Source organism: Eretmochelys imbricata, chromosome 1 (genome assembly GCF_965152235.1).
Source record: "Eretmochelys imbricata isolate rEreImb1 chromosome 1, rEreImb1.hap1, whole genome shotgun sequence".
NCBI lineage: Eukaryota > Metazoa > Chordata > Testudines > Cheloniidae > Eretmochelys > Eretmochelys imbricata.
In genome coordinates, this window is record NC_135572.1 from 297,983,494 (window position 1) to 298,002,435 (window position 18,942).

Genomic DNA, 18,942 nt, shown 5'->3' on the forward strand with positions numbered 1-18,942 from the left:
ACTACTTCTTTCCCCAGAGGATGAGAGCGCTTCATCCTCCCTGGTCTTTTCCATAGGACCCTCCTTTCCTTTCCATTGGACCCTTTCCCACTGTTGCCAGCCTTGTGCTTACTACCCATTGACTTTACCTCCCTTCACAGAAATGCTCTGGCTCCTATATTGGTTCCTCTTCAGTCCTGCTTAACTTCATGATGTGGCCTACCTACCAGGTGCTTGATCCTAGCTTGAGATTCAAGGCAGGAACTAGCAGCAAGAAGACATGCATTATGTTGGGAATGCAGCTCAGGGAGATATGAGCTTGTATAATGACGTGCTCCATTTTGAAATCACAAACCACCCAATCCTCCAAGTGCCCCTAAACCCTCCCTTGTACTTTAGGGTAAATTCCCTCAGTCACTACATAATCCAGTGGAATCACTTGGGATTGGGGAATCTAGTCGAGTGTTAAAATCTTAAAGCCTTATTATTTTAACTTAATATTTATGACACAATTTTCTTAATGGAAAGAGAACAGGGCTTGCATCTCCCATTGCTCAATTATTTTTTTAATATCCTGCCTATCACTGTGGTATTGTCTCACTGACAGATTTATCCCTTTCATCTCCCTTTTCACTGAAGTATATTGTTTTTTTCCTTTAATGTGTGCTCATCAGCAATATGCTATTAAATACTTTTGTGTCCTTTAGTTCACCTATTGAAATGGGATGAGACTAAGAACTGCATATTCATACCAGTAAGAATTCCTTATAAAAATTATTTGCAGCATTTAAGTAAAGGATATTGCATAATAAAAAATAACACAAGTGAAAGCAAGCGCAACACCCATAAGTAGAACTTGTAGAACTTCCCCAAGTATCTATCTCCTATATAACACCTTCTGTCACAAGGCGTCCAGACAGGGTCTTAACACCCACTAATATAGTTCTCAAGTCATTTTGGGTCCCTATTGTGGGTTGAAAGCACCAGTTGTCCAGGGAGCTTAAAAAAATATCCACTATAAAGCCATGTAGTTTTTACTGATGACATTGTACAGAGCAGGGGTTCTTAAAATCTCTTAAGGTGTAGAGGGAGATTTTCTGAGGCACAAGTACCTGACTTTGAAGGAGTGTTTGGTGCCTAACTGCTCTTGGTGCCTGTGAACATCTCTCCTGTAGGCCACACTAGTTATAGACGGTGTCTTGTGGACCTCTTCCTGCCCACATCTGCAATTGCACAGACCACCTCTTATGCACGATTGTGTGTGCTATGTCCCCTTCCAATTAAGATTGCATAACATACTTATGGCAACTGCTTACCTTGCAGTTAAAAAGGGAAAGTGTGTATATTTTTAGCTGTCTTTAATGTGATTAACTTTTTTCCAAAAAGAACCACACACTTCATCACTTTGTCTGCTCTAATGCTTCATTTTTTCTTCCCTGGCCTATCAATTCTTTTGCCCCGACTCCCCAACTTCTCCTGCAGATTCTTCTCTGCTGCCATTCCCCTTCTCCTCCCCTTTCCCCCTTTACATGTTTCCTTGCCACAAGGTTCTCTTCGGCCTCTGCTCTCCCGGACATTTCTTTCCTGTTGCTGACTGGCAGCTGCAATCTCTGAGTGCAGCTTCTGTTTTCTCTTTTATTGTGTAGTAGTAACTGCTTGTAGAGGCAAATGTACTGTAACTACCATAGTGGTTGAATCTTTACTACTCCCCTTGGATTATCTGTTAGGCAGTAAACCTTGCAACTTCTTTGGGGAAGAGAAAAAATGGCTTTCTATCATGCAGGATACAAGGGAATAATCCAGACCTATTTTATTCCTTTTGTAAACAAACAAAAATGTTCTCCAGTTCTTTACAAAAGGGTGGATAGTCACTGAAAAATCTGACTGATTCCATGAAAAATAGTCCTTCAGCTTCCCTGGCAAAGTCTACATAATCTAGTTGAATCCACATATTAAGTGACTTGACAGTAATATTGTAAAATTTACTTCTACCCAGTAAACTATTTTTGGTAGGGATTTTGTGGCATCAAAAGCCAAAGGAAAAGGCAGTGAATAGGAATCAAGGGCTTGAGATAATCATTTCCTCAGATAAACATTTCCTGTTTCACGCTGCTCCATGTTCAAAGAAGCATTTTGTAGAATTCCAGGGTTTTGTCCTTCATTTTATTTTCCAGATGGGTCTCTCCCTCTCCCCACCCTTGAATTTAACTTGGTGAGATACCAATTGTGACGGACTGGACCCCCATTCTGAGATGTACTCCCAAAATAATATTGTCTTGCTCTGTAGAGAAATCTGTACAATGTAAACTTGTAAATTCTCCTCCTCCCTCATTGTGGAGGAAGATATGCACAACTTCTTGCCCCCTCCTCCCCCAGTTAGAAATTGCACAAACTGGGTTTAATAATCAACAAAATAAATATATTAACTATAAAAGGCAGATTTTTTAAATGATTTATAGGGGATAGAAAATGGAACGAAGCTGATTACCAAGCAAATAAAACAAAACACACATACTAAGCTTAAGATCTTAAAGAAACTGGTTACAAAATGTAATTTCTCACCCTAAATGTTGATTTAGGCAGGATGCAGAGTTTCTGTAGCTTAGAGTTCCAGTTATTTATCTTTACAGACTAGACTCTTCTGTCTCAGTCCAAGGACTCAGCCCTTGCCTTTCCCACCCTCAGTTCCTTTGTCTCTTCAGGTACTTTTAGCAGTCTTTCTTCTTGGGCAGCAAAGCAATGGAGAAAAATCCTGTTTGTCTTACTCCCCCCGGACTTAAAAAAGATTTACATAAGGTGGAAGTCTTTTGTTTTCCAGTCTTGACCTCCCACTCCTCTTAGTGGAAAATTACTAGAAGTCCAAGATGGTGTTTAGTACCAGGTGACAGGTGTAACAGCTACATCCTAGGATGCCTCTCAGGAAGGAGAGGGATTAGTATCTTCAAAGTCTTATTGTTTCTTCCTAATGGCCCATCAAAGCTGATGGCCTGTTGTCTGGTCGGGGGGGGGGGTCTCCCAAATACACACACAGTCGTAATTGTTACATAGCCAATATTCCTAACTTTAGATACGGAAATGATACATGCATACAAATTGGACAATCACATTCAGTAAATTATAACCTTTCCAATGATCCCTTACAAGTCTTACCTTGCATAAAATATATCTGTTATGCCATATCCATATAATAAGCATATTTCCATAAAGAATAAGGGGTGTAACGTCGCACCAGTATTTGATGATGGGATGGAGAAGGGTAGAGGCATGATTTGATCCCAAAATTGGTTTGAGTGGTAGAGGTAGAAAGGGAAAAGGAGAGTGGGCAAGGGAGGAAGCGTGGAAGGGTGCAAAAAATGAGACAAAGGGAAGGAATGTGAGGCCAGTTGATGGCAGCAGTTTGAGAAGAAATACCATGCAGCAGCTTTACTATTCTCCCCAATCATGCATTATGCATCGGATAAAATTTTTGGCTTTAATGTTATTATTTTGGGCAACCATTTCAGAGAGGAGCTTTTTCCCTGCCCACAAGCCTTTCTATTTTCATTTACCCAAGGAGAAACAGAAACCTGGTGATTAGATCTCTCCCTTTAAACTTCAGTGCCAAGGAATAAACCAGCAGTTGTAAAGAAATGGACTTTAGTCTTCTGCTTCAACAGCAAAAAGAACCATATCAGAGATAATAGTGGTTAAGGTTTTGAACCCCACAATAGAGTTAAATTTAAAATGATTGTCAGATTTTCTTTTTTAAGAGCTAGAGGATTTGTCAGTTGAAGCCTGTAATGACTCTTGTAATATTTTTTTCCTTATGTGGTAGCCAAGAAAGTAGTCCTGTAGGCAGCAGCTCTAAGAAATGTTTGTCAGGGAGAAAGTAACAACTGTACTGGTGAGATGCAAACCTACTAAAAAGAATTGCATCACAATTAGCAATAAGCATTTATCAAGGACTGACTACCTCAGTAGTCGGCGCCTTGATAAATGCTTATTGCTAATTGTGGTGCAGATGCTGTAGATTCTGTTTAATAATGTTGCAACGAAAAAGTTCTCTCTCATATTAATTTATATTGAGCTGGATTCTATTGTCACTTTCAGCAGTTGTACAACTGCATAATCATAGATCTCAGTGGACTTACAGCTGTTTTTCACCACTGTGAGGAGAATCAGGCTTATTGTTTTAGTTTACTCATAGTTGTCCCCCCAGTTGTCTTCAGAACATTCTTCATTCAAGTTCCTTTCCCATCTAGTCTTTGTCTTCCATCTATATTTGTTAAACACTCATGCTAACCTCTTATTAAAGTGAAGCATGAGTCTGCTATCACTTTTTCCACTGCAGTGCATTGATACACAGCTGATAGGTATGAAGAGTAGTGTCTCCCAGAAATCAAGATTGAATTACAAATGACCTAGGACAGAAGAGCATCACTTCATAACTTCTGTCAAGATACCAGGTTGAACAAAGCAGATTATTCCTGGAATCAGTACTCAATACAATATGTAAGCAGCACTAAAATAGAATTTTTTTTCCCCAGACACAAGCGTAATGACAAAGTATTATATATAGTCTTTCCCACAATTACAGTCTCATTGTAAAAGGTTTTGTGCCTTGCACAAATGTGGTTCTCTGCCTGGTGTTTTTATCTGGCACTGGAATAATTTGCCTTTATGCAGTTGAGTATGGCTATTCCTAGTATGTTTGAACAAGCAGATGTCTTAAATGTACTGGGTAAAATTTGAGCCACCACATCAGATACAGGCCCTTCAATAGTCTTCAATAGTTAATGAACAAAGTAAAGAAAACCTGGGGACACCACTAATTAAGACAGTCAATTATTCCTTCATGAGGGGCAGCCTGCCAGCTTCCTTAAAACATATCACCTGCAAATTACCATGCTGTCTTCAGTCTTGCCTTCTGAGAAAGGTTATTACTGCGGACATGTTAGTGGGCTGAGCCAAGCTGCTCTTACATGTTGCCATTATCCAAGGCTCTGCCAATTGGGATTCAGACTAGGTTATGGTAGAGAGGCAGATTTGGCAGCCCAAATGGCTGTCTTACTGATAGTGGTGAAAGAAAAATATCAGTGCTGATTTTATTCTGCCAAAAGGCTTTGAAGGATGTAACCGTGAGATCCATATCTATGACCCGTCCAGGGTATATGGAGTTGCATTGAACTTGCTATGCTCATACCCATTGGCTATATCCTGAAGGCTGTTGACTGGCAGCGTCTCTTTTCCTTCTCAAAAACTCTGGCTTGTAGACTTGTACAAGATTCAGTCCTGGGGCGCGCCTGGCCCCCTTTTTACGTTGCTTTTAAACCATTATGGACACTGTGAGATGACACATGTTTCAGTTCCAATGACACACAGCTCTACATTGTTTTTTATTGAATGTGGACATTACTGCTACACCGACATCCAAATACCTGAGCACATTAGGTCCCTGGATACTAGCAGACACTATCTGAAACTTAACAGAGATAGAACTGAAGTGATGCTAATAGCAAAAGGGAAACTCTATGAGGAGATATTAGGAACAGTGACCATTTTCCACTGAAGGTTTCTGTTTTCCAGTGGTCAAGGTGAAAGGGTTCATCTGGACTCCTCTCAGCTACTAAACCCCAAAGGAGCAGTAAAAGTCCAAACCATATTCTTCTATCTTTGTCTACCCAGGAGACTTGAGCCCTCTCCAATTAAATGAGGACCTAGCAACGGTGGTTTCTGCATTCGTCGCTTTCAGGATGATCTACTATCACATGCTTTACCTGGTGATGCAGGTGGGGGCCCCTTGGAAACTACATGTGGCCAAACAGCTCAACATGCCTACTAAGCAGTACAAAAAGAAAAGAGAACCGTTGCTCTGGGCTGTACACTGCCTCCCTGTTCAATACTGAACCTATTTCAAGGTTCTGATGTTAATATTCAAAGCCCTTGGTGAACTGGGACTTTGTTATCTCAGTGCAAGACCATCCGCAGCAGTTGCAACTGCAAAATTTCTGAAATGGTGAAAGCCTGTGGCAAAACTCTGGGGAGGTGGGGCCTGGATGTCCTGTTTCAAGCCTCTGTTCAAGGAATCCCCCTAGCACTGGAAATCAGAATAAGCCTGAGCCTTGCTATGCTTAGAGCACAATGCAGGACACACTTGTTCGCCCCAGCCTTCCTGCAGTAAGGGCAATGACTGAGTGGCTGGCTATACATCCCCAGGAAACAAGCAAGCCGAGAAGCACTGCTGAACAGCAGCAAATCAACGGAGGAAAGGATTGTGGTTGTTGGCGTTTAAAAAGCCCGGGCTCTATGAATCTGAGAGATCATCCCACTCCCCATGCTATACAGCTACCTCCACAAACAGCAGAGGTGCTTGAGCTGGGGCCTCTTCTGTATAAGAGTGGGAGCTGCTGCCAGGGCATTCCCCATGAAGGCCTCTATCTGTGGTGGACCTCACTGCTTCTCAGCCCCTGTCTCAAATAGCCCAAATCTGTTGAGCTTTGGGGCATGCTGCATACACCTTTTATTCCCCTGCCTTTTTGTGAGGGGGAAGAATTTTATGTGAGTAACAAGTGCTGTGAGAGTACAGTGTTAATTTAAAAAAATCTGACCTTGATTAACGGCAATGATGGGGGAAGCAGAAAAGACTGTCAATAGTCCCTAGAGCCCTGGATAGGTGCTCTTTGATTTGTTTTGAAAATGAAATACATTGTACATATGGCATCTTGGTACCATGGTGACGGGAGTCTTAGAAATGTGATGCTTGAGCTGAAGATCTGGGCTTAGATTACATTAAACCAAATCTCATTGCAGTAACACGAATATGACTTTGGCCTATAGTGACCAGGTGTCTGGTTTTCGACCGCAACACCCGGTCGAAAAGGGACCCTGGTGGCTCCCGTCAGCACCACCAACTGGACCGCTAAAGATCCGGTTGGTGGTGCTAAGGCAGGTTAGTCTCTACCTGTCCTGGGGCACCGTGCTGCGCTCCATAAGTGGCCAGCAGGTTCAGCTCCTAGGCGGGTGGGGGGGCCACAGGGCTCTGCGTGCTGCCCCTGCCCCAAGCACTGGCTCTGCACTCCCATTGGCCGGTTCCCAGACCTGCTGGCGCTTCTGGCACACACGGTTCACGGTGTCAGGACAGGCAGGCAGCCTGCCTTAGCTCCTCCCGCTGTGCTGCTGACCGGGAGCCGCCCAAGGTAAACCCGTGCCCCAACCTGGAGCCCCCTCTGCACCCCAAACCCCTCATCCCTGACCCCAGCACCCCCAGCCCAGAGCCTGTAGTCCCTCCCACACCAACTCCCTGCCTCAACCTGCAGCCCCCTCCTGCACTCCAAATCCCTTGGCCCCACCCTGCAGCATGGAGCCCCCTCCTGCATCCCAAACCCCTCATCCCTGGCCCCACCCCAGAGCCCTCATCCCCTTCCACATCCTAAGTCCCTGCCCCAGCCCAGTGAATGTGAGTGAGGTGGGGGAGAGTGAGCCACTGAGGGAGGTGGAATGTAGTGAGAGGGGGTGGGGCCCCAGGGAAGGGGTGGGCAGGGCCTCAGGGAGTTGCAGGGCTAGGGTGTTTGGTTTTGTGCAATCCTACTTTGGCCGCGTGTAGACATCAGGTGCTGGGTGGCTGAAGGAAAATTGAGCAAACAGAGCCTATTCTGAACAGATCTGCTCCAGAATGCAAATCCTGGGAAACCTTTTTGATAACTTGCAAGCTCCTGGAGTTTTGTGTGTGCATTTAATAGGGAAGTGACATTTTCCAGGATAGAACTTGTAGAAGGTCGTGACAGGGGTGGCAGATATGTATAATTTTTGGTGGTGCCCAGAATGGTTCCAAGTCCCGCCCCTCCCCCACCTGTCTAAGACTCTGGGAGGGAGTTTGGGTGCGGGCTCTGGGTTGGGGCAGGGGGTTGGGGTGCAGGAAGGGGTTCAGTGCTGGGAGGGAGTGCAGGCGGGGTGAGGGTTGGGCTCTGGGAGGGAGTTTGGGTGTGGGAGGAAGTGATGGGTGTGGCGCTTACCTCGGGCAGCTCCCAAAAGTGATCCACATACCCCTCTGGCAGTGGCTCCTAGGTGGGGAGGCCAGGGGTCTCCGCACGCTGCTGCCTACAGGCACTGGCCCTGCAGCTCCCATTGGCCGCAGTTCCAATGGCAGAGTCTGCGCTCGGGGGGGGCAGCGTGCGGAGACACCCCCTCCCCCAGGGGCCGCAGGGACGTGCCGGCCGCTTCTGGGAGTGGCGCTCCATGCAGAGTGAGGGCAGGCAGGAAGCCGCTTTAGCCCTGCTGTGCTGCCAGTGGTGGCAGTGGGGGTCCCCAGGCTCTTTTAGATCACCTGGGGGTGGCAGGTGGGGCCAGCAGGTGGGGCTGGGGGAGAGACCGGGCCCCGAACATTGGTGGAGTTGGGCCCCATGCTCTGAATATTCCTGGAGCGTGGCCATACAACTCGCCACCCCTGGGTCATGAGCTCTTAATAGAGGGCCTTGGTTATGGAATTCATTCCCAGCAGAGTTTCATCAGAGCCAGAGTCTTGCTTCACTTTTGGATATCTGTTTGTACAGGCTCTTTACTATGTGTATTGTACTCCCCAGTAATTGGGCCCTCTGCCTGGTTATCACCTCAGCCTGGTTTTCAGAAGTGGTATTGGATATCACCAGGAGAAGAAGAGCATTCTCTCCCGCTTTAGGAAATACTGTATGTTAACCAGAGCCACATGAACAATTTGCAGCAAACACTTTATTCAGAAAATTTAGCCTTTTTACTGGATTGAGTGAATGTTTTGTGCACATTCACAGCCTGTGATAGTTTGAACTGTTTGCTACTCGTATTCTGTATTCACATTGTGTGATGGGTCACCTAAATCTGAATTGGTATCGTTTCCATTCTCTATTGGCTGACCTAACCTTTGATAAACTGAGCTTGCCCAGAATAATTTTAGTTCAGCCACAAAACAAACTTCATTTTGTAATTAAAAGAAAATCTTGACTACAGCGCTGGAATTCTGTCTGTAGGAACAAAACTTCGCTTGAAACAATTTTTTAGGAAAAGCAACTAAAGAACTGAGAACACTATCAAAGTGAAATTCTGTTTAGAAGGCAGAAAATTAGGAATACCCTTTGTATTCACCGATTCTGTTTTTACTCTGTTGTATAAAGTCATGCCAGGATACCATGGTAATAGGTGCCTTTGAAAACCTTGGACTACATATTACACTGGCCAATATATCTGGGAGTCATTGCCTTGTTCAGCATGATTTATTATCAGCAGTTATGAAGACAGCTAGATGCTCTTCACTGTTAGGCTATTTGAAATTTAATCTCGATGTTACCTCAGAACCAATCTTCATGTTAATGCTACTTCATTAATGATCAAAAAGGCCCTATTAAAAAAAATGGCCATTCTGTTCCACTATGGAGTGGAATGTTGGTCTCTGTGATTCAGCTCTCCTGGAAAGCAATTCATGCAAATAAATGAGAAATCCCCTTTCTCTGTTTGGTCAATGCTTATAGATTCTAATGCATAGTTCTGAAGATGTACACAGCAGATATTAAACAAAAAAACCCAATATGCTCCATGGGAATAAGGATGGACAGTGTTTGTTTTTTGTTTTTATTTTATCTATGGCGCTGTACTATCTAGTACTGATTTCAACCCTGAAAACATGTGACTGGCTTAGACCAGCATAATTTTCCTTTTTTTATATTTTATCATTGACTCTGATTCAGTTTGTACATCTCATTGTTACTCCATTACAACAATATTTGGAAAAATCAATAGTGTTAATTAAAAAATAAACAACGCTCAGCTGTGTATTGTGACTAGCCTAAGTTGAGATTGACTGACTGATAACGTTACTGAGTCAATTTTTTAGTAAGGATGGACTGTCATTGAGCAGTATGTTAGCCACAAACTAGCTTTACTTCAACATCAGGTAGGCATGTCTTGTGCCAACCATTTTCTCTCACACATATGTACTGGAAACAATGAGTTGAAAGCCCGACTCTCCAGTGATATCATGGTATTGGACCCAGTGTTCTCCTGGGTATCACAGAGTATTGGCTGAGCTCACGCTCCTGTTCCACAGCCAAATTCTGCTTGCCTTACTCCTGCACATAACCCTATTGACTCACATGGGACTAAGCACATGAGTAAGGTGAGCAATGGTTTGGCTTTTGGTGTATATGCCTTTTTAAACTAGGCCTCTCTGTCACTCTGTGGTACTGTGGAGATGGAAAGAGGCTGGGTGCGGTGGGAGGGCAGGAGAGGGCTCAGGGGATTGGCCATGAGACCAGGGTGGGGGCTCTGGGGACTGCTTGGATGGGGGGGCATGAGGATCTGGGGGGAGGGGCATGCTGTGCTCAGTGTCCTGGCACAAGCAGATGCTGTGGGATCCCATCAGGTACTTGTCAGCTGGGTTTCCTTGTAGGGCCCAGGGCCCACAAGTCACAACTCCGATGGCCCAACCAGCTCCCGGGAAAGCAGAGAAGAATTTGAATTAGGGCTCAGACAGCACTGCCCTCTGATTGGGTTGTGGAGTGAGCACATGACACCTCATTGCTCCAACTGGAGGGGCAAGGTGAGTGGAGACACATTAGGTTGTTTGCAGGGGTAGGTGGAGATGTCCCCCCCCAACATCGCTGCTTCCCCCCACTTCCCTGCACCGCTGCCAGTGGGGCTGAGGCTGCACAAGCAGCTGCCCAGAGACGCACACTGCCCAGCAGCCTGGCCCAGCTGCTGGCCCCCTGCTCAGCTTCAGCCTGTGCTGTCTGCTGAAAAGCATCTGGCTTTAATAAAATGAGTCTTGAATCCTGCTGGACAGGCTGATCTCTGGGACATGCTGTAGACTTCTTTAGTGTGAACCTTTATAGAAGGAAACTGCAGCTATCTGAGTGCAAGAACAGAGAACTGTGAGCGTGCAGTCTTGGTTTCCTTTACCAATTGCCTTTGACTTGCTAGATGTTAGGAAAGATTCTGACTCTGTACCTCAGCTCTCTTACCTGTAAAATGGGTACAGTACCTCCTACGGGTGTTAGGGTAGTTAAATCAGATAATCCATTTTAAATCCCCTTCTTGAGACTTTCACACCAGATAAACCACCATCTGTCCCCTCCAGACTTGCTGTTTTATGATAAACTTTCTCTCTTTTTGCATTCAGACAGTGGAGCAGTCACTGACCTACGTGCCTATTGGCCATACAGGAGCTAGCCCTATAATTAGATCCTTATAGAGTCTAGGTTTCCTCTGCAGCAGCAATCTGTTCTTCGCTGCAGAATTGTGTTCCAGCATCCAGGCTTTTAACTTAAATAAGTTTCTCATGCTTATGGATCCAAACACTCCTCTCCTTCTCTCCCCTCCTCATCCCACACTTCAAACATGGAATGAAAATGAGGTAGCACTGGCCACTTGAATGGGCAGGCAGCTTGAAACACTAGTTTTCAATGGTGTGAACTGCCCTAATGCTGTAATTTTCAGTGTCAACATTAACTAGTTCGTGGCAGATCATTTTACTGGTCTGCTAACATGCCTACCCCAGCAAACCAAACAGCACCCCTCACTTTCCCAACTGCCAGAAGCTCCAATGGGCCCCTACTCACCTGTCAAACTCTCCTGCCTCCCCCTTCCTCGCTCCCTGGCAACTTCTACAATAGCTAAGCATTTTCAGTATGAAATTCTGCAGCATATAGAAAATTAAAAAAGCAGGGTACAACATTGAATTTGTTATGAAGTTAAATAATATGGGGCCATTATAGTGATTGCATGAGTTATTTATTTTAATAAAAAATGTCAACTTAAAATTGATCAAACTGCTGCACAATCCCCAGTCCCTGCAGCGTAGGGTTTTGCTACAGAATTTAGATCATGCTCGCTGTGGAGTACACAGGCTTTGAGTAAAGTATGACATTTTGCTCTGCCTGGTTGAATCCTTACTTTTGTGTAATAAGGGACGAGTAGAAATACATAAGGTACATACTGGACGATGGCATGCAAAGGCTCGCAACATGGGCTGATGGGTGAGCATACTACTGCATAAAACATCAGCCAAAGATGCTTAATTCCTGTTGAATGGCATCCTCTGAACATTGGATGAGCACTCCTGAAGGTGCTACCTGTTGCTGTAACCTGCTAAGTGATTCTCCCCTGCCATATTATAGCTCTTGAGTGCTACAGCCAGGGAAAAGACAATTCTGGACCTTTTGACTGCTGCTGACTTATTTTTCAGAAGGATTTTGGTTTGGGTTCTCTGATGTGTGTTCTTGCTTCCACAAAGCCCTGGAAAACCTAGGAAGATAAAGTAGGTCAGAAAGGGCATCAGAAAGAGCTTGGGTGTGTGGTAGGGTAACATCTCCCAGATTAAAAATAGGCCATCCCTCAGGGCCCTCTGAACCTTAGAAATACTTTGACAGAAAAATCTAAAGTCAACTGTGTGTGTGGTTTGTGGATAAAACATTGACTGTGTTTCTTGTAAACTAATCTGAGTGTAACCACAGCTTCCAAATAAGAGATGAGATATTTCAGCGGTTTCTGCTTAAGCAAATTACAAAACAAATGTATGGCCGTTGGCACAACTGACAGCGCTTGCTCGGGGCTAACCCAGATTGAGCTCCGTCTTGCCCCTAATAGCCACTTCATTCCAGTTTGAGGCTTTCAACCTCTTAGTGAAGGAGAACAAGTATTGCAGCTTCCAGACAGCTGACCTTAGAATAAAGCTTGGTGTTGGCAGCTGGCATGAAGCCCCATTCAAAGGAGACCTACAGCAGTAAGTTTCAGGGAAGGGTAAAAAGCAGCGGGTTGTTTATGGAGATAAGGTAGGCCTTTCTGAAGGCCCATGCAGGTGCCTCTGATCTTGTCATCTAGTCTCCGAGTAAGATTTCCTCTGGAAAGGCCACTTGGAGGAAGGGGGGCAAAATGGAAATTGGGAAGACTAATGGGGTTGATAAAACTAGCAGAAAATAGCAGGAAGAACCTCTCAAGCTTCTTGCCTTCACATTACCAAGAAGGAAAAAGGTCATTTGGGGATACACATGTAAAAATGTACTGAGGACTGCACACCATTAGACTACACAAATGCAGACAGAACTATCTTGTTTATTATAAAGATACACTATGGGGAACAAACCTGAATGTATACTGAAGCCTGTGATGGTACATGCCAAAATGTACAGTACTATACATAAAAGTGCATTGCCACAACAGATTAACAGTACATTTTTCTTCCATAACTGTGTATTTTTAACTTTTTTGTTTTTTGAAAATGGCGGGAATGTGGCTGTACAAGAGCAGGGATGAATGCAATGAAAATGCAACAGTATACAAGCAAGAGTGACCGCAGTGGAAATGCAATAGTACAAGAGCAAAGCTAAAGCTCCTCTAAAATTTTAAAGGCACTTTCACATGTACATACTACAGATGTACATTGACACAATTAGGTAACAGTCAACAAGCAGGAAGCTACCAATACTGCAACTTATCAAACTGACAGTAAAGGACAATACTGATTTGATTAGGTGTGCAGGAGTTGCCCCTTAGTATGTTTGTAGTTGTCAGTCTTTCCTGTTACATATCCACTTACTATACGTTAAGTATCTATAATAACCATCAAACTACACATTTAACTTGTGTGAATGCTCTAAGTGGATGCATTCACTAAATGCACTGTTTCTAATATTTTCTCTTGCTACACAATTTCTAATATAAGCATTATGGAGTCCAATAGTGTTATTTAAACATACAAAATTCCCTATATAATTTAAAGATACAGATATTCATCTCAATTATGCCACACTGGTATTGAACAAATCACTGAACTAAAAACTGCATGAAAATTAGAGCTGGAATTCCAGTTTGTTCCATTGATCCTAATAAGTTTGGGAACTACTTAAAAATAACTTCTGGTCCTGGACAGGTGAACATACCAATAGATTAAAGCCAACCTTTAACGGGGACTGGCTTCAGTTAGAACCTTGCCATGGAGTTTAGGACTATAGGCGGCAGGGTACAGTCAAGAGATACAGGATTAAACATAAATTTGACAAGTTGTTACCCTGTTTATACAGTGGTAGCATCAGTGGATTAAACTGACTGACACCTGAAGAGTCCACTGTGCTAGCTAAGAGTTTATACATGTGGCAGCCCCCAAACAGACATACTTATAGATTCCTTGGATTTTTTTGGACCCGTCCTTGGGCTGCAAATATCAGCAACAATATGAATGGCCCTGACAGCATTGCTCTCTAATGCAGTTTATGGGATATTTGTCATGTCCAGGGCTTGGAGTTCCTTATCAAGTGATTACAATTAGTAAACCACAGTGGAAATAAATAAATTCCCAAATGACAGCAGGACATGGCTTCTATGACTTTATTCAGACTAGAATACACTAATCAAATCTTTGTTACAAGACACTAACTCTTCCCTCTCCCCAATTATGTTTCCGAATAGTGAACGGAACAACTTAAAACATTCCATAGGAAGAATGGTAAGATCCTAAGGTAACAAATGCTATGAGGAAAGACAACTCTTATTTGAAGCCAGTTTTATTTCTGTCTATGACCATCAGCTGATTTCGTGTCATGGCCCTGGTATTTCAGGTAACAGCCAACAGGGTATTCTTTATAAATAGTTTGACTGCATGGCTGCGTAAATTAAAAACCTGCTATAAATGATCTTATAGATTGGGCAAGTAATATTGAAAAATAATCACAGAAATGATGTTATGGCTTAGTGTTAATGTGCAAAACAGCTGTACAATTAATTCACATGTAACAGAAAATTTAATAATGGTGTACTAAGCAAAGCTGATAAAATCTTCACTCACACACAGATGCGAGAAAGGTATAGACATCTATTTTTATTTTCTTTTCAAATTGGTTCTGGCAAATTTTATTTTGGTTTAGTCTAGAGAGTAGCAAATGAGATTTCTATGCTTCTAACAACCTCCTGTGTAATTGAGAGAAGTTATTCAAGAACTCAGGAGAAAAATAGTTTCGTAAGCATCATAGAGAAACCGTGCACATTGTTTGCACTGTGAAGGATAACTAGTGAGGATACAGCAGCTTGAAACTGTGGTTATCGCAGCTCTCATGGTTTGAAGAAGATACTGAGCAATAAGGTCCAAGGAATGTTTTATTGAGTTATTGTTCAACTGCTACTTTCAATCTTTTATTATACTACAGAAAGATCCACAGACCTGTATACCTGCAGTTACTTGGTTCACTGAACTGTAAACTGTAAGTGAATTTAGTGCTTGTGAAAAGTGTCTGACAGTCCTGGGGACTGAACTTTTAGCTTCAAAAGAAAGCTGTGATACAGCACAAGTGGCAGCATTAGAAACTTCATACCATCCAGGCAATATGCTTTAACCCTGACCTGGAGTGAGGTCAGAAAGAGAGTAATTCAGTTGCTCTACTTACTCAGCACTTGGCCTTTGATAAGACTACCAAAAATATGCTAAATACTTAGTGCTAACTGTGAAAGTGTTATTTTAATTTATATGGACTGAGATTACATACACACTTCACACAGGCCATTGACTAATTCCTCAGGTGCTAACTTTTACCAACCAGATTGGGATTTGAACCAGTGATCTAATGGTCAGGGGTTCCATATCCACTTATGAATTCCTTCAAGTTACCTTTCTATTGGATCCCTTATTAAGTAAACTACAGAAAGACTATGAAATATTGTACAAAGTGGGAAGCCATTTCTGATCTGTTCCTTTTATTACAAATGGTGCAGCATCAAGGTTTCAAGTCGGTTTTAAAATGACACACATTTGTCCAGTTTTTTTTGAAAACTGAAACTATACAAAATACAAATGCCCGTGTTGATACTAGTTCAGACTTTACATTCAAAAAAATTGGAAAACAAAACATCTCCAGTTATAAACATGAATTAATAGTGTTATGGAACCCTGACTTCTATCGCTAATCCATTCCTTTCTGTAACACACTCCACCTCCTGGGTTGCTTAGCTTTTTACATTGTGCAAGATTTGTCTGTTGGACCTTGGGAAGGAGGGGAAGGTCCTATAGTAGGATTTGTTTTTGGAAGAACAATGGGTTTTGGCCTCAGAGCTGGGGGTTTTAGTTGCACTCCCATTCTGGGGGCCACCATGGGCTTGAAAGTACTCATGGTATCACTGGAAGAACTAGTGCTACGTCGAATCTGAGGCTCGGTGCTCCTTAACACTACACTATGGAGAGGGCTTAGTGATTCTGTTGAGGAAGCCAGGCTGGGTGAGTTTTTCATTTGTTCCAATGTATCCAGCACCACGTCGGGGGCGTGTTTCGCGGAGCTCTGACGTTCCAGCTCACGGAGTTCATTCAGAGCTGTGTTCATTGTCTCCTCAATATCCTGGTCAGAGCAGAGAGACAGAGCAGCAAGTCATTAAATACTGAATGCAAAGGGTAGTTGCTCAGGAAGAAGTTTGAGAAATGCATGAATTCAGTTATAAACCATCCATTCATTTCAACAAATATTATGAAGCAGTATTAAAGCCCATTTACAGCACAGAGCTGAAGAAGATGAAGAAAAAAATCTTCTCTCTCACAACAGAAGTTGGTCCAGTAAAAGATATTATCTCACCCACCTTGTCTCTCTATTCTTATCCTGGGACCAACATGGCTACACCAACACTGCATGCATTTACATCAACTCATTTAAAAGTGGCCTTCCTGAACAAGATGGCAGCTTGGGTTGAACATAAATTAACTTAACGGTAGAGGGTCAAAATTCAGTCAGGCCATTAAAAACATACTCTGCTGCTTGCTGTTAAATTACTATTAAGAGAACAAATATTTGATGATTGATTTGCAACAATATTTAAATAAATGTGAAGCGTAACAGCTCATGTGCTATACTCCTCATCTTACCCTGAAATGTTCAGGAACAATACTCTAGCACAGGGATTTTTTTAAATTAAAAATTTAAAATTTTTTTAAATTAAAACGGAAGTTGGAAAACTATGATTGAGTTTTTCAAAGCCACCTAACGCATTTACTTGGACATCCAGTTTGGCTTTGAAAATCCTGGCCTATATTACTCTTTTTTAAAAATAAAGATGTAATTCAAGACCAATAGTAAAATAGCTGTGCTTTTGATAACTTTCAGTTAGGGTGAGAGAGAAGTTGGTGGTTAGTATTAAGATGCATCTGAAGAAGTGGGTTTTTTACTGACGAAAGCTTATGTCCAGATAAATCTGTTAGTCTTCAAGGTGCCACCGGACTCCTTGTTGTTATTAAGAATTAGGAACATCTTGAAAGATAATGGCCACCCTTCCAGCTTTTAAAATGTTTGTGGCAGTGAGCTCTGCTTGCTTGTATCACAATTTCAGGGCAACTGCACCTGTATTGCCCCTCAAGGGTATCCACTCCAGGCTTCTGGTTCCCAGCCATCACCTCGCTTCGGTGGAGACCCACATCTCGCTCACTCCTGATTGGGGCATCTTTAAGGTTGCACAGTTCCCTGCCTATTCTGTGATATCCCCAGCAAGCCAGACTGCCTAAAAAGGCCAGCACCTGAACTTTGCTTTCTCTCTGAGGGCTGTGACCAGTGTAATTGCCAGCAGTTATAAGCTACCACACAGCTCTTTCTAAGCAAGCATATTTATTCTTAAGGTAAAAGCATTACAGAAAAAACATAAAAGTTCACATAAGGAGGCAAAAAGCTTAGCAGAGGGCCCTAGTAGCATTGGGGCCCCTTCTTGGACAGAAGGTCCTGTCCAATTGCTGGATCAGGCCCTGTGTCAGTTTAACCTCAGGCTATTTATCCAAAAGTCCTTTCTTTGTCGTTAGTCTCTGGAGAATCTAGTTTGAAGTAGTATATGTAAGCCTCCCAAGGAGTTGGTACTTCTCTGGGGGAGTTATAATCTTGCTGATTTGCCTTAATCATCATCCACTGTTTTTAGTTCCTGGAGAAGCTAAAGTAGCCCTCCCTGATGACATAGAAAACAGTCAAACCATTAATTTAAAACAATGGACCCTAAAGATACTGCATGGAGTTGCAATATCTGTCACATCTCCCCCCAGAGAGGTTACATACAATCCCAGCCCACACTAATACTAATCAGTTCTTTTGAGGATACTGCAGGAAATTGCCATATATGTAAGCCCCTTCATTTTCAGTTTAAACTGATTTTTACTGAAAATTTCCCAGGTTTTACAAAAAGTATTTTTTTTGGATTTTCACTCTACTTTTGTGTCATTCAAATTTACAAAAAATAACTTGTTTCAGTAGGAAAATACAATACATTGCATAAAATATATGTATACCTCTACCCCAGTATAACTCGACCCGATATAACACGAGTTCGCATACAATGTGGTAAAGCTCCGACACGCTGCTCTGAGTAGCATGTTAAGGGTTCTGGGCCAGGGCTGAGGGGTTGGATAAGGGGCAGAAGGTCTCGGGGGTGGTCAGGGGCTCCCCGCCCCCAGGGTCTGGGAGGCAGGAGCTGTGGGGGGACACTTTTGGGGGCCCCACAGTCCCAGAGTGGCCCGGGGGATTAGCAGGGGACTGGGAGCAGCCCACTCCACTTCCCTCGCCCCGGCCCCAGCCGTGTTGCTCAGGGGAGGGGCCTGGGGGAATGGATCCCCCCCGCACTCATCGGCAGTGGTGGAAGCGGAGCAGCCTGGCCCCAGCCCGCTCCACTCCGCCAGCTCCCAGCCGTGGTGCTCTGCTTCCCGCCACCGGTGAGTACGGGCGGCGTCCTTTCCCCAACCTCCCCACACTCACTGGCGGTGGGAAGCAGAGCACCGCGACCGGAGGTGGCGGAGTGGAGTGGGCTGGGGCCACGTTGCTCCGCTTCCCACCGCTGCTGGTGAGTGCCTGTCAGGGGGTTGGGGGTGTGGATAGGGGTCGGAGCAGTCAGGGGACAGGGGGGTTGGGTAGGGGGTGGGGTCCTGGGGTGATTAGGGACAGGGGTCTCTGGAGCGGGAGGTCAGGGAACAAGGAATGGGGGGGGGGGCAAAGCGAGTTCGATATAACGTGGTCTCACCTA

At 43.7% G+C, this 18,942-nt stretch overlaps 1 protein-coding gene across 5 annotated transcripts in view; it reads right to left on the reverse strand.

The window, feature by feature from the left end:
- Nucleotides 1–13,018: 13,018 nt before the first annotated feature.
- Nucleotides 13,019–18,942, reverse strand: part of SRGAP1 (SLIT-ROBO Rho GTPase activating protein 1) — a 239,278-nt gene continuing 233,354 nt past the window's right edge. For all 5 annotated transcript variants that reach the window (XM_077833521.1, XM_077833502.1, XM_077833492.1 and 2 more), the window contains one exon: nt 13,019–16,298. In XM_077833521.1, the coding sequence (XP_077689647.1) occupies nt 15,921–16,298 (378 nt within the window). In that variant the 3' untranslated portion in view covers nt 13,019–15,920. The remainder of the gene's footprint in view (nt 16,299–18,942) is intronic.